The sequence below is a fragment of the Gracilinanus agilis genome, chromosome 3, assembly GCF_016433145.1.
Source record: "Gracilinanus agilis isolate LMUSP501 chromosome 3, AgileGrace, whole genome shotgun sequence".
Classification (NCBI taxonomy): domain Eukaryota; kingdom Metazoa; phylum Chordata; class Mammalia; order Didelphimorphia; family Didelphidae; genus Gracilinanus; species Gracilinanus agilis.
This window is the reverse complement of record NC_058132.1, coordinates 85,311,369-85,325,139: the sequence shown is the minus strand read 5'-3', so window position 1 is coordinate 85,325,139 and position 13,771 is coordinate 85,311,369. Positions and strand designations below refer to the sequence as shown.

The 13,771-nt window shown below is 36.7% G+C and overlaps 1 protein-coding gene across 1 annotated transcript; it reads left to right on the top strand.

Moving 5' to 3' along the window:
• The first annotated feature begins 1,072 nt into the window (after positions 1–1,072).
• Positions 1,073–2,008, top strand: LOC123243294 (vomeronasal type-1 receptor 1-like). Its single transcript, XM_044671526.1, has one exon. The coding sequence runs from the start codon at positions 1,073–1,075 to the stop codon at positions 2,006–2,008; it is 936 nt and encodes a 311-aa protein (XP_044527461.1).
• Positions 2,009–13,771: the final 11,763 nt, after the last annotated feature.

The following is a 13,771-nucleotide window of genomic DNA, read 5'->3' as shown; positions in this document are numbered from 1 at the left end:
CATTAAGTTTAGAAATCCAGTTCTACCATTAATCACCAAATGCCATAAACACTTTTTTCATCTTCCTTGGGGGTGGCATGGAAGAAAATTATAACTATTGTGGTAATTCTACATTTGGTTTTGTTGTTTCTCTACTTGTGCTTATATAATTCTGTTTTGGATTGTGTTTCCTATGTAACTTGTTGTTGAGCTCCTCTATCCCTCCAGGTTAGCAAAGCTCCTCCTGTACCACTCAGGGAACCCTTTTGAAGATACTATAGGAAAGACTATATGACTAGTTCATAAGGTGTGGATTATAAGATAAGAACAAGAACCTGAGAACATGACCTATGGCTTTATGGTTATTATAAAGAGTAAAAGAGCTCCCATCAGAAAATCTAGCTATAACTGCCCATAGATCCATGGGTTATAGATTAAGGCACTAAGTAGTCTTTATTTTGATTCTATATGATATCTTACATGACCATAGTATGGTGTGGGAAGCTACCACTATCCCACTGCCACCCAGCATGAGTGGCCTCATCAGTAAGTCATCCCACAAAGAAAATGTATTTACATGCTGTTGTAGACTGAAACTATTTCTTCAGGATCTCAGTATCCTCTCAGAGGTGAGACCAGAATGATCTGTATCTTTAGGCCATTAATACATCTGTAATCACCAGTGAAGATATTCTCTGTAGATGACATAGTGGGTAGAATGTTGGAATTGGAGTTAAGAAAACCATTGCTCAAATTCTGCCCCAAATTCTTACTAGCTGAGTGGCTGGAACACTTAATCTCTAATCTGCCTCAGTTTCCTCTCCTGTGAAAGGCAATAATAATAGAACTTTACCTCCCAGAACTGCTCTAAATATCAAATGAGTTAATATTTTCAAATCACTCTGTAAACTTTAAAATTATATATTAATGCTACTTCTAATAATAATTATTATTTGGTTACTTGGAAATAAAATGGTAATTTTATGGGATATTAGGACTAACTCTCTTCCTAAGGAATATCCTCAATCTCTTGTCTTTCTTTCCAGATTATTCTTCTTTTGGTTGTTATATATGTTCCCTAAACACCATCACAATGTTTGCTATTAACATAGCATTTAGGATTATCTTCATCTTTCAGACTGGAGTTGGGGGACTTGGAAATTCTGTCCTCCTGAGCTATTACATATTTACTTATCTCTCTGGACACAGGCTGAAGCCAATAGATTTGCTCATCAGCCACCTGGCCTTAGTCAATAATGGGGTGCTCTTCTCCAAAGGGATCCCCCAAACAATGGCTGCTTTTGGGATCAACAATTTCTTGGATGATACTGGATGTAAACTTGTCATATACCTTCACCGAGTGGCCAGAAGCCTTTCTCTATTCACCACCTCCTCCCTGAGTGGCTTCCAAGCCATCACCATCAATTCTAAGAGCACCAGATGTGTAAATTTCAAAGCTAAAATGCCAAAATACATTGTCCCCTCCTGTTTCCTGTACTGGGCATTCAGTCTACTAACACATGGTGGTATTCCTCTTTATATTAAAGGTCCCAAGGAGTCTAGCAATGCCACTGAGAGAAATGAATATATTTATTGTTCCTTTCATGTCTCAGGTGATACATTGGTATTTACAATCATAACTACCCTTCATGACCTGGTACATGTGGGAATCATGGTCTGGACCAGTGGATTCATGGTGTTTTTCTTGTACAGACACCACCAGGAAACCCATTACATTCATCAGAATAATATCACACCTGGAGGTGCTCCTGAAACCAGAGCTATCCAAACCATCCTTCTCTTGGTCAGTATGTTTGTCTCCTTTTACATGATCAACTCTATCATGATAGGGTATATGAGTTTTTTTAAACCAAGTCCCTGGTTTGTGCATATCTCTGCCTTCCTGGCTTCTTGTTTCCCAGCTTGTAGCCCCTTTGTCTTGATCATGAGTGATTCCCAGGTTCTCAGGTACTGTGTAGCTTTCTGTCAGAGAACAAAAGGTCCTATCTTAATGCTTGCCTTGGGATAAAAGGTTCATCCCAAGAAATACCTATGCAGGATTTGTCATAAGGAAGGGGTTCTTTAGGAGATTATTAATCTATAGTATAACAATATTATTGGCTCAAAGGTTTAACCTCACTTTTCCTAATAAAAGGACAACTGAAATTCCATTGGTGAGAAATTCTTGGGTTAGATTGAATTCAGAGAACTTAAAGTAACCTTAAAATTGATGATATTGTGTGAATCTCAGATCTCGTTATTCCCCATCATGCATATTTCCATGATATTATTTAGGATAATATACTTTTCATCGCTTCAGTAAGAAAGTTTATGTCTGCTCAGATTCACTACTGATTAGCTAATAATGTGTTCTAGGATGTGGTAATATGATGATATTTCAAGGGAAAAATGAAGCCCCTATTTTGTAGCCATTTCACTCTTCCACATTCGTTATTATTGTCCCTTGCCTTTAATTTTTTATTTTCACTCATTTCCCTCCCCTTCCTTCTTTCCCTTCTCGCTCCTCTTTTCCTTCATTTTCTCTTTTTTTCCTCTTCTCTCTGTCATACACAAGCACATAAAAAGGTACACACAAGGATAAGCACACACATGCATATATCCATTCTATCATGGCTTGGCACATGTGAATTTAATGAGTACTTTTCTGTCTCATTGTCCTTCTACCAGAATGGCAGATTCAATCAAATAAAATAGTAGGAAGATTTTCCCTGAAGGGGAATATTCCCAACTTGATCCATGGTCTTATGAATGAGATTGAATTGCTCTAAATCCATTCACTGTTAATGACTGTAGTTGCTCATTTCTTTGTTATTAAAAATAAAACTGTGCTTGGTGAATTTAGGCTGCTTAATTCTCTTAGATGTAGGCATCTGTTCTTCCTTGACTTCCTTCTTTTAAACTCATTAATATTGTGTTCTTGAATTCATCTCTGTAGTTTCCTTTATGAACTTGTTCAATCAACCTTCACTCTTCATATGCACTTCAAGTCTTTTCTTTTTCACCACATCTTTTTTTTTCTCACCATACTCATATAGCATGGTCTCTCCTATCCTAAAAAATACTTTCTCTGTCCTCCCCTTTAGCTAAGGTCCTACATTTCTTCTCTGATTCACTGCTAAAACACTAGGAAGAACAGTTTTTAGTTCCTATTTTTCTATCCCCAAATCTCTCAATCTTATGAACTGATGTTGATGGCACCAATATCCATGTTACTTAGGCTCAAAATCTAAGTCAACTTTGACTCTTCTTCAACTTCAATTTTTTATCAGATACTTACTTCAATATATGCTAATTTTATAATAGTTCCTATGTATCTTATTTTTCACTTCACTATGTTAATTCTGGTCCTGCTTACTTGAAGAAATTAAATGGATTCTGTGCCATTATAAATTCATCATACTTTGTAATTGATCCCATTCTTTTTACTGCCCCATTTTGTATGGTTCCTCAGTCTCTATGCTATATTTTGAGGTCAGGAATCTAGATATTGCTCTGAGATAATTTAAAAGTAATTTTTTAAATAATTTTTTATTTTTTAGAAAAATTTTCCATGGTTAAATAACTCATGTTTTTACTTTCCCCTTCACCCCCACAACCCCCCCCCCTCCGCTGTAGCTAATTCACATTTCCACTGGTTTTATTATGTGTGGTCAGTCAAGACTTATTTACACATTATTGATAGTTATATGGGTGTGGTCTTTTCAGGTCTACATCCCCAACCATGTCCGCATCAACCCAAGTGTCCAAGCAGTTGTTTTTCTTCTGTGTTTCTACTCCTGTACTTCTTCCTCTGAATGTGGGTAGTGTTCCTTTCCATAAATCCCTGAGAATTGTCTTGGGTCATTGCATTGCTGCTAGTACAGACGTCCATTACATTCGATTTTACCACAGTATATCAGTCTCTGTGTACTATGTTTTTCTGGCTCTGCTCCATTCACTCTACATCAATTCCTGGAGGTCTTTCCAGTTCACATGGAATTCCTCCAGTTTATTATTCCTTTGAGCACAATAGTATTCCATCACCAACAGATACCACAATTTGTTCAGCCATTCCCCAATTGAAGGGCATACCCTTGCTTTCCAGTTTTTTGCCACCACAAAGATTGGAGCTATAAATATTTTTGTGCAAGTCTGTTTATCTATGATCTCTTTGGGGTACAAACCCAGCAATGGTATGGCTGGATCAAAGGGCAGGCACTCTTTTATCTCTCTTTGGGCATAGTTCCAAATTGCCATCCAGAATGGTTGGATCAGTTCACAACTCCACCAGCAGTGCATTAATGTCCGAATTTTGCCACATCCCCTCCAACATTCATTACTCTCCCCTTCTTTCATTTTAGCCAATCTGCTAGGTGTGAGGTGGTACCTTAGAGTTGTTTTGATTTGCATTTCTTTAATTATTAGAGATTTAGAACACTTTCTCATGTGCTTATTGATACTTTTGATTTCTTTATCTGAAAATTGCCTATTCATGTCCCTTGCCCATTTATTAGTTGGGGAATGGCTTGATTTTTTATATAATTGATTTAACTCCTTGTATATTTGAGTAATTAGACCCCTGTCAGAGTTTTTTGTTATAAAGATTTTTTTCCAATTTGTTGTTTCCCTTATGATTTTGACTACATTGTTTTTGTTTGTACAAAAGCTTTTTAGTTTAATATAATCAAAACCATTTAATTTACATTTTGTAATTTTTCTCTAACTCTTGCTTGGTTTTAAAATCTTTCCTTTCCCAGAGATCTGACAAGTGCACTATTCTGTGTTCACTTAACTTATTTATAGTTTCCCTCTTTATATTGAAGTCATTCACCCATTCTGAATTTATCTTGGTGTAGGGTGTGAGATGTTGATCTAAACCTAATCTCTCCCATATTGTTTTCCAATTTTCCCAGCAGTTTTTGTCAAATAGTGGATTTTTGTCCCAAAAGTTGGGCTCTTTGAGTTTATCATAGAATGTCTCCTTGAGTTCATTTACCCCAATTCTATTCCACAAATTCTCCTCTCTGTCTCTTAGCCAGTACCATATTGTTTTGATGACCGCTGCTTTATAGTATAACTTAATATCTGGTACTGCTAAGTCACCTTCCTTCATGGTTTTTTTTTTCATTATTTCCCTTGATATTCTTGATCTTAACTTAAAAGTAATTTAAAAGAAAGGTTTTTATTTCTCATGCTAGTACATGTAAGGATACACACACACACACTCAAACACACATACATATCCATTCTATCTTGGCTTGGCACATACAAACTTAATGAGAATAGAATATTCTATAGAAAATACCTTTCTAGCTCATTGGCCTTCTATCAGAATGGCAGATTCAATCAAGTAAAATACAGGAAAATTTTATTAAAATGAAAACAGTGCTTGGTAAACTTCATGATTATCTATTTGTGTAGCCCTGCAAAATTGCCATCCCTATAATCTATGTTGTGTCTTGTCCCATCATGGTGTATTTAAAGTCTTTGTCTCTTCCAAGGAAATAAGAAGCTTTTTAGTTTTGATCTCCTATCAAAGACTACAAGATATAGATGGATCCTGTAAAATAATTAATATTCCTTAATTTTTAGAGAAAGGCATGATTTGTCTCTCTTGAATGTCAGCATATTTTCTCAGTAGAGACAATCATAAGGTTCTATCCACTCTACACCCTATCACATTTTCTCTATGCCTACCAAGATCCTTTATATGTTTTATACAAAGAAAGATCTCCTCCTTCTCTGGGAGTTTACTGGTTTTTCTAAGCTTACCAGTCTGAACCATTTTATTAACATTTATACACATTAGTGTTAATAAACTGATCCTGCTTAGACTCTGTATCTTAATCTACCTTTATTAAAAAAAAATTGAGACATACCTCTCCTGTGAACTAATATAGTAGAGTACTCCAGGATCTTTCTTCCCTGCAATCTATTGCTTCTCTGATTATTCTTCTTTTTTAAATTTTAATTGATTAATTAAGAAAATTTTTCTGTGGTTACATGATTCATATTCTTTCCCTTCCCTCCTCCCACCCCCTTCCTATAGCTCATGCACAATTACACTGGATTTTACATGTGTCATTGATCAAGACCTATTTCCATATTATTGATATTTGCACTAGGGTGATTGTTTAGATTCTGTATCCCCAATCATATCCCATGTGATCAAGCAGTTACTTTTTTTCTGTGTTTCTGCTCCCACAGTTCTTTCTCTGGATGTGGATAGCTTTCTTTCTCATAAGTCCCTCAGAATTGTCCTGGATGACTGAATTGTTGCTAGTAGAGAAGTGCATTACATTAGATTGTGCCACAGTGTATCCGTCTCTTTGTATAAGGTTCTCCTGGTTCTGCTCCTTTCACTCTGCATCAATTCCTGGAGGTCTTTCCAGTTCACATGGAATTCCTCCAGGTCATTATTCCTTTGAGCATAGTAGTATTCCATCACCAGCAGATACTACAATTTGTCCAGCCATTCCCTATTCGAAGGACATCCTCTCATTTTCCAATTTTTTACCACCACAGAGATGATTCTTCTATTACACAATTGTATGAAAGTAATTCTTAATGTACTATTTTGATCAAGTCATTTTTTTTGTCTTAAAAATCTTACCTTCCTTTCAGTGGCCAACAAGAAAAAATGACATTCAATATTCATCAACGTACATTGATTAGGCACCTTCTACATATCATGCAATATATTAAACATTGTAGATATAATGAGACAACAGTAGCTCCCAATTGGAATTGCTATCAGATTGGGAGGGGGAAGCCCAACAAGGTACCAATGTTGTGAATTTACACTGGACAGTGAAGATACAGAATGAATCTTATTTATTTCATAGCTATCCATAGACTGAAATAAATTATAATGGACCCATGAATTGAACTGAACTTTGAAACCTTTGTAGTCTCTTCCTGTTGTGAGATTCCATAAGTTGTCAACCCCTGTAAGAAGCAACTTCTTGTATGATGTGTGAGGGGGTGAAGGTAGGAAGGTAGGAAGGTGGAATGGATGGGAGAAAGGAGAGAGGAAGGTAGAGGAAGGGAAAGGAAGGTAGCAGTCCCCAGCCCCACAGGGGGAAATGGACCAGAGCCTTTAGGGGCTCTAATAAAAATCGGAGTGCAACTTTAGGGTTTAGAATAACTAGGTTTAATTTAAATTAGAAAGGGGAAAGTCTAGGAAAAACTAAGAGATAGACAGAAAGGGAAAAAGGCACTAAGAGAGAGAGCTCAGCGTAGAGAGCATCAGCCAGCCTTCAGGCTTGAGAGAGCAGAGCTTCCAGGGTAGAGAGAAAGAAAAGGTGCCCAACTTTATCTTTTATACTTTCTCTGACACCTCCCACAAAGTAAGTGGGAGGTGTCAGGGGAAGTTGTAGAAGAGAGTCCTGGAATTTGTAGTCTTCCAGGGCTTAAAACAATTCCAAATGACACATTTCCCCTCTGTGATCCTTTGGGAGACCAGTCTCCCCAATGGATCATAACAAACATAAATAAATTTACAATCACAATAAAATAAAGGATATATATATACATCAATATAAAGTGAGAATGGCAACAATTTTTACAATATAAAGAAATCAAATACTTGGCTCTTCTTTTACAATAATATTCAGGAGACAGTCCCCTTCTTTCACAACAAAACATATATATATATATGTGTGTGTGTGTGTGTATATATATGTATATATATGCATAAAACAAATGCATTTAAATAAAACAGATGAATTTAACAAAACAAATGAATTTTTTCAAGACAAATGATTTAAAAACCAGACAAATGAATTTTAAACCCCCCAAAATACAAAAATTTTGCATATCCAGTTGCTATTTTAGGCTCCTGGATCAGCACGCATTCTCTATGTGGTCTCCACAGGCATCTCCACTTGGATTCCAGGAGGTAGTAAATCCCTTTTCCTAAAATAACCTAAACTCTCCATATGAAATAAAAACACATTCCCTCCTGAGGAGGATAGAAAGAAACAATGAAATCACGGAGGGATATATGGCTGAGGCAGGAGGCATATGAATCACTGCCAATCAAATTCATCAGAAAAAATTATCACAAAAAAACCAAATAACTATTGGAAGAAAATTCTAAACATCCAATCTTAAATTTTATTTGAAAGGAGTTCTAAAAAAAAGAAAACCACACTAAGTTTTTGAATAATGTTCAATTAAAGTAATCTATGTCTGAAATCATGCACTTACCCACTTCCACTTAGCAGCCAGGACCACAGTCAACCACCATAGTAAGAAATTTAGGAAAAAGGGACTAGATTTGTATTTATTGGTCTGATATTACATCGTTTCTTCTTTTCTTCTGAGCCAGAATAGCCAATTGTTAGATGCTTGACATAAATTTCACAAGGAGTATGGTTCAAGGAGTCCTACGTCTTAACATATTTTAAGGGCTCAATCTCGATTCTCACACTAGGTTCAAGTCCTTTTTATTGGCATAGAAGTTTTAGTAATCCTAGTAGGATTGGTTTCTCTTTTTGACCTGTGTGCTCTTTTGGCATCATGCAGGTTAAGTATGTGCTTTTTTGGCACTGTATTGATGAAATCTGTGCTCCTTTGTTGATCCCATTTTGTTGAATCAGACATATGTACTAAGTCCTATAATAACTAAATACCAATGGCAGTTTCAGTACTCTAAGGCTTTTGAGTAGACACTTACAGTTAGAACTAATGGATATACTAAACCTACACTAATCTAATAATCAAAAAACTCTTTCAATTTAGATAGATGACAAGTGCTTAGGAAAAATCAAATTGCATATGTAATTATTAAAAATGTGCTAAAAATTCAAAAATATATATGTATCTCCTACAATTAGTGACAATGAGAAAAAATATGTATATGTATGTTGCAATTCATGTCACTTAAGAAGGAGTAGAATACAAAGGTTCTGACTCAAAACTTTGGATGCATTTCCTCTTAGCTTAGTCATGATCCACAGTGTGAGTGGAAATGAGGTAAAACAATGGAATTATGAAAGCAATAATACATTAAAGAAAATACAAAAATTTCATAAAAAGCACAAAATATATATCAAGTTAATGCAATACAGGTTTCCTTCAAGGTAATATATGTTCAAATACAGTGAAACAACAACAATAACAAAAAATACAAAGTATAGATGTATCAATAAGGAAGTCACAAATACAATTAATAGTGAATTTCAATACAGGTCAATTATTCAGTATCAACAGAAGATATTTGTTTTACATGGCTACAATGAATCCATGAGCCCTTCTCCCCAATTTTAATAGCCATTGGTGTAGTCAATAGGACCTGGAATGGTCCATCATAAGCAGGTTCAGTTGACCGAGTGCATTTGAAGTTTTTTACATACATGCCATCACCTGGGTTTAGATCATAAAGCAAGAAGTCTATGGGCCTGCCTGAACAGCAGTTCCAGAATTGTCAAGCTCCCGCAATTTGGTTTATAACTGTTTGATGTATGTGGCAAAGGTTATATCCTCTCCTAACGATGAAGTATAGGTAGGGGTAAATGGTTGAGCCTGAATAGCTGGATGTCTGAATAGCATCTCAAATGGTGAGATGTGCAAATCACATCTGGGACAGTTTTTGAGATAAAATAGAGTCAGAAGGAGAATTTTGGGCCATTTTAGATGACTCTCCCTGCACAATTTGCTAATCATAGTTTTAAGTTCTTTATTCATCCAGTCAACTTGGCTGGAGGTCTGGGAATGATAAGGTATATGAAATTTAGGAGTTATCCCCCAAAGTGAATAAATTTGTGATAAGACCAAATCCGTAGAAATGGGTTCTTCTATCCGAATCAATCCATACTGGCAGTCCAAAACAAGGAATAATTTCTTTTAAGAGGACTTTGGCAACAAAAGCTGTTGCTGTCTGAGCAGTAGGAAAGGCTTCAAGCCACTTGGTCAGCTGATCAACTATGATTAGGCAAAATTTATACTGTCCAGCTTTTGGCATAGAGATAAAATCAATTTGTAAATGCTCAAATGGTGTGTAAGCAAGAGGATGTCCACCAAAGGCTTTGCAATGAAAAGAATGTTGACTGAAGGCCTGACATGTAGGGCAAACTGTAAATATTTTGTTCCATGCATTTATCAAAGCTCCTTTGAAAGATTATGAATTTCTGCTTGATATCATACTAATGACCTTCCTTAATCACTCCACTTCCTCCTTATCAGCTTCCTCTCTATCTTGCTTGTCATGGCCCTCAAATACATACTGCTGTCTTCTTTAACTTTTCAATGGCGGTGGTGGACCAGTCAGGGAAATTTTTCTTAAAATATTTCTTAATATCATGGGAGCAGTTCTTTACAAAATGAATCCTTGTGTTTTTAATATCTTTCTCTGCAGAAAGGTCCAGATCAAGATATCTACATCTTTGTTCAACAAGTCTATCCATAAACTGAGATGGTCTCTCATTCTCACCTTGTCTCAAGTTTTTGAATTTAGTCCAATTACTTGGCCTATCAGAGCAAGCTCTCTTCCCCTTTAATAAAACTTCCCTAGCCACACATAGACACATTTAATCTTCTACTGAATTAGGGTCCCAATGAGGATTTTGAAGCAGACAACATCCTGTATCCTCATTCTAGGACCCTTCAACAATAGAGAAGAGCATGTTCCTTTTACCCTCCATTAATAAAGCATGTAATAATAATACCCTAATGTCTATCCAGTCTGGATCATATGTTCTGTATATACTCTCAATCGTTTTAATTACCTGCATAGACTCCTCATCAAAGCAAGGAGTTTTTATCTCCATCTCTCAATATCATGAGGAGAAAAAGGTGTATGATGTCTCATATTCACTAAATTCATTTTTGTTTATCATAAGTGGGAACATCCCTTAGAAGGAAAAGACGTATATTTGAGTTGTCTATGATTATTGGTACCTGGTTTGTTGCTCATTGTTGGGCCTGAATGGGTTGGGGAAGAGGGTGGAGAGGTAGCAAGAGAGGAAACAGGTGGAAAGAGGGGGGTTGGTCAGGAGAGGGAAGGGGAGAATGAGAGTGGGGAGGGGGAGGTGATGGTCAGGCTGGACAGTGGGGAGGAAAAAGCTGGGCAAGGAAAGAGAGAAGAATGGCAGGGCAAGGTACAGATTGGGTAGGCTTAGAGGATAAGGGGGGTAGAATGATGGTACCAAATATGGGATGGGAAATAAGAGGGGAATGGGAGGGGGAGGTGTCTAAGGAGTCAAGTCAGGATGCCCTGGATCAAGAGAAGAAGCAACCTCATGGACGTCAGGCTAGGAAGGCGGTGTGCCAGGTTTTTCAGACTCAACCAAGCTGTTTTCAAGGGTAGTGGGTTTGGTTAAATTGTCAAGGAGATGGGCCCAAAGAAGCTAACAGCAATGTTCTTTAGAATTCTTATTGCCAATGGCCAGTTTTAGTTCTTTTAGAATTTCAAAGTGAAATGAACCATACCTTGGTCAGCTAAATGATTTTAGTGCCCATGCCTTAAGCAACCTCTTTCTTTGCTTCTGTGACATGCCATCTTGTTTTGGGAAGTTTGGTTCATTCCAAAAGCTCAATAATTTATAAAGGGGTGCCTCTGGAGGAATTTTGCCTGACTTTCTCTGATTTGTGACACTATTTCCCATAGTGCTTGGTTTTTTTGTCTCTGAATTTTGAAAAAAAATTCTAGTATTGTTTTCCTGATCTGTTTGGGAAAATTCTTGGTTCTTTTTTACTCTGTCTGTTTGGGGATTCTGCTCTAGCTGCTGTTTTTGAGGAAGAGCTCAGCAGCATCTATGGTACTGGTACTAGTCTATTACTGCTGGTGAATTCAAATAATTAAAGAATCCTAAAACACTTCTAATACCCTAGTAAAAAAATTTGAGACACAACATCCTTTAATTTTATTGTAGAAAGCAAATAAACCAAATTAGTGTTAAATAAATCAATGCAAGACAATAGTACTACTAATAAATATATACTTATAATAATAATGGTTATTATTTTAAAATTATTATTATTATTTTGGAAGTAACAGATCATTGAATTAGTATATCCAATTAATATTGAATTTAATTAATTTGGCTTAATTTTATTTTATTAAATTTAATTCAATATAATTAATTTTATTTTATCAATATTTCTTTGATTTTATTCAATTTAATTTATTTAATTATGTTTAATTGCATTTTTCAGTTTTTTTAAATTACTTGCAGTTTTATTTTTCCTCTGTGAGTGATGCTGTGCTGGCATTCACTGGCTGCTCTGCTCCTTTGGCTACAGCCAAGGGCATGCAGCCTCAACCCCCTGATAGGAAGCTAGAGATGTTTGAAATCAGGGTTAGGTGGGTGGCTCAGGGATCCTTGCTGAGGGCTAGCTCTCCAGTACCCACCCCCACAGTCCAGAGCATGCTGAATCCCCTCTGGGCTGGGGTCCAGTAGAGTATTTGCCCTACCTGGATTGTGGGCTGGCTTGCCAGCATGACCCTCACCACATGGAGTGCAGTAGCCTGACAAGCCTGGAGCAGAGACCCCTGCTGTACTTGCACACAGGACCAGAAGAAGCTGAGCCAGAAGCGGACCCGGTAGTCTTTAGTCCCATGCAGGAAGGTGGAAGGACAAAGAGTGGGAACATGGCATGGGAGGCTCTTGGTAGGGCTCCTGCTGCGACCTGCCTGAGACTGGGCTTTGCTAGCCACCACCAGGAGAAGCTCAGCAGTAGTCATAGCAGCAGTGGTGGCAGCAGAACCCCTAATCTCATAAAGAAATATAAAAGGTTGGTTGCCCTTCAAAAGTCACCAAAATGTAGCAAATAAAATTAGGATTCAGGTCCTTAGAATTTTTATAATGCTTATTAGAATTACTTGCATAGGTAAAGGCAGAGAGCTAGAGAGAAAGGTCTATTCTAGCTAGCCATGTGGGTCGTCTCAGCCTGGCCACCCCTAGGAGCTCCCCCAGGGCAGTCACGGGAGAAAGAGAGAGCACACTTCCTGGATTGTTAATTTTATTCCTTATTTTTACCTCTGGTTCAAGTTCTGAATCATGTCTGGATCAAGCTTGTGGGCCACCCATACTTGGTGATATATAACTGGATGTCTATCCCAGGTAACATCAGTGATGTAGCTCTAGGAGTGCAAGGAGGACCCCATGTGTGATCCTAGGAGAGGATCCCTTCATATAGGAGATTGAAAAGGGGGAAATCTATTTAACCAGAAAAAGGAAATGCAAAGGAAGAATTATATAGCCAAATAGAAACGAGTGATAAAAAGCAAAGCTAAGCAAAGCTAAGGAGCAAAACCCCAACTGGAAAGAGATAACAAATGAAATGAGAGGTTGGGGAGTAAGAAGAGAGACAATGTGAAGAGCACTTCCTTAACAATGAATAAGCTGAAATAGATGAAAGAACCTAGTATTGTGTTTACATCAGAAGAGAGAAATAGCATAACTTGAAAAAATTAAATATTAGAATATTAAAATAAAAAATAATAAAAAGGTGAAGGAAAAGATTAGCCAAGCTTTTATAACTAAATGTGAATGGACTAAAGAAACCAATAAAATGGAAAAGATTTACAGACTGAATAAGAAAACTAAACTCTACAAACTGTCACAAGAAATATGTTTTTAAACATATACATAAAATAAAACTAAAAGAATGGGAAAAATTCACTTTTTATCAAGAAAATTAAAAGGCAATATTTGCAGTTGGATTGTCTGAAAAAGCAAAAAAACAATCACTCAAAAAATTAAAAAGGATAACTAAGGAAATTAGATTATACTGAAAGGAACCAGACAACAAATCAATAACAGCAATAAGTTTATATTCTCCAAGT

Excerpts from the sequence above, each read along its gene's own strand:
- LOC123243294 (XM_044671526.1), top strand. The coding sequence starts at position 1,073 with ATGTTTGCTATTAACATAGCATTTAGGATTATCTTCATCTTTCAGACT.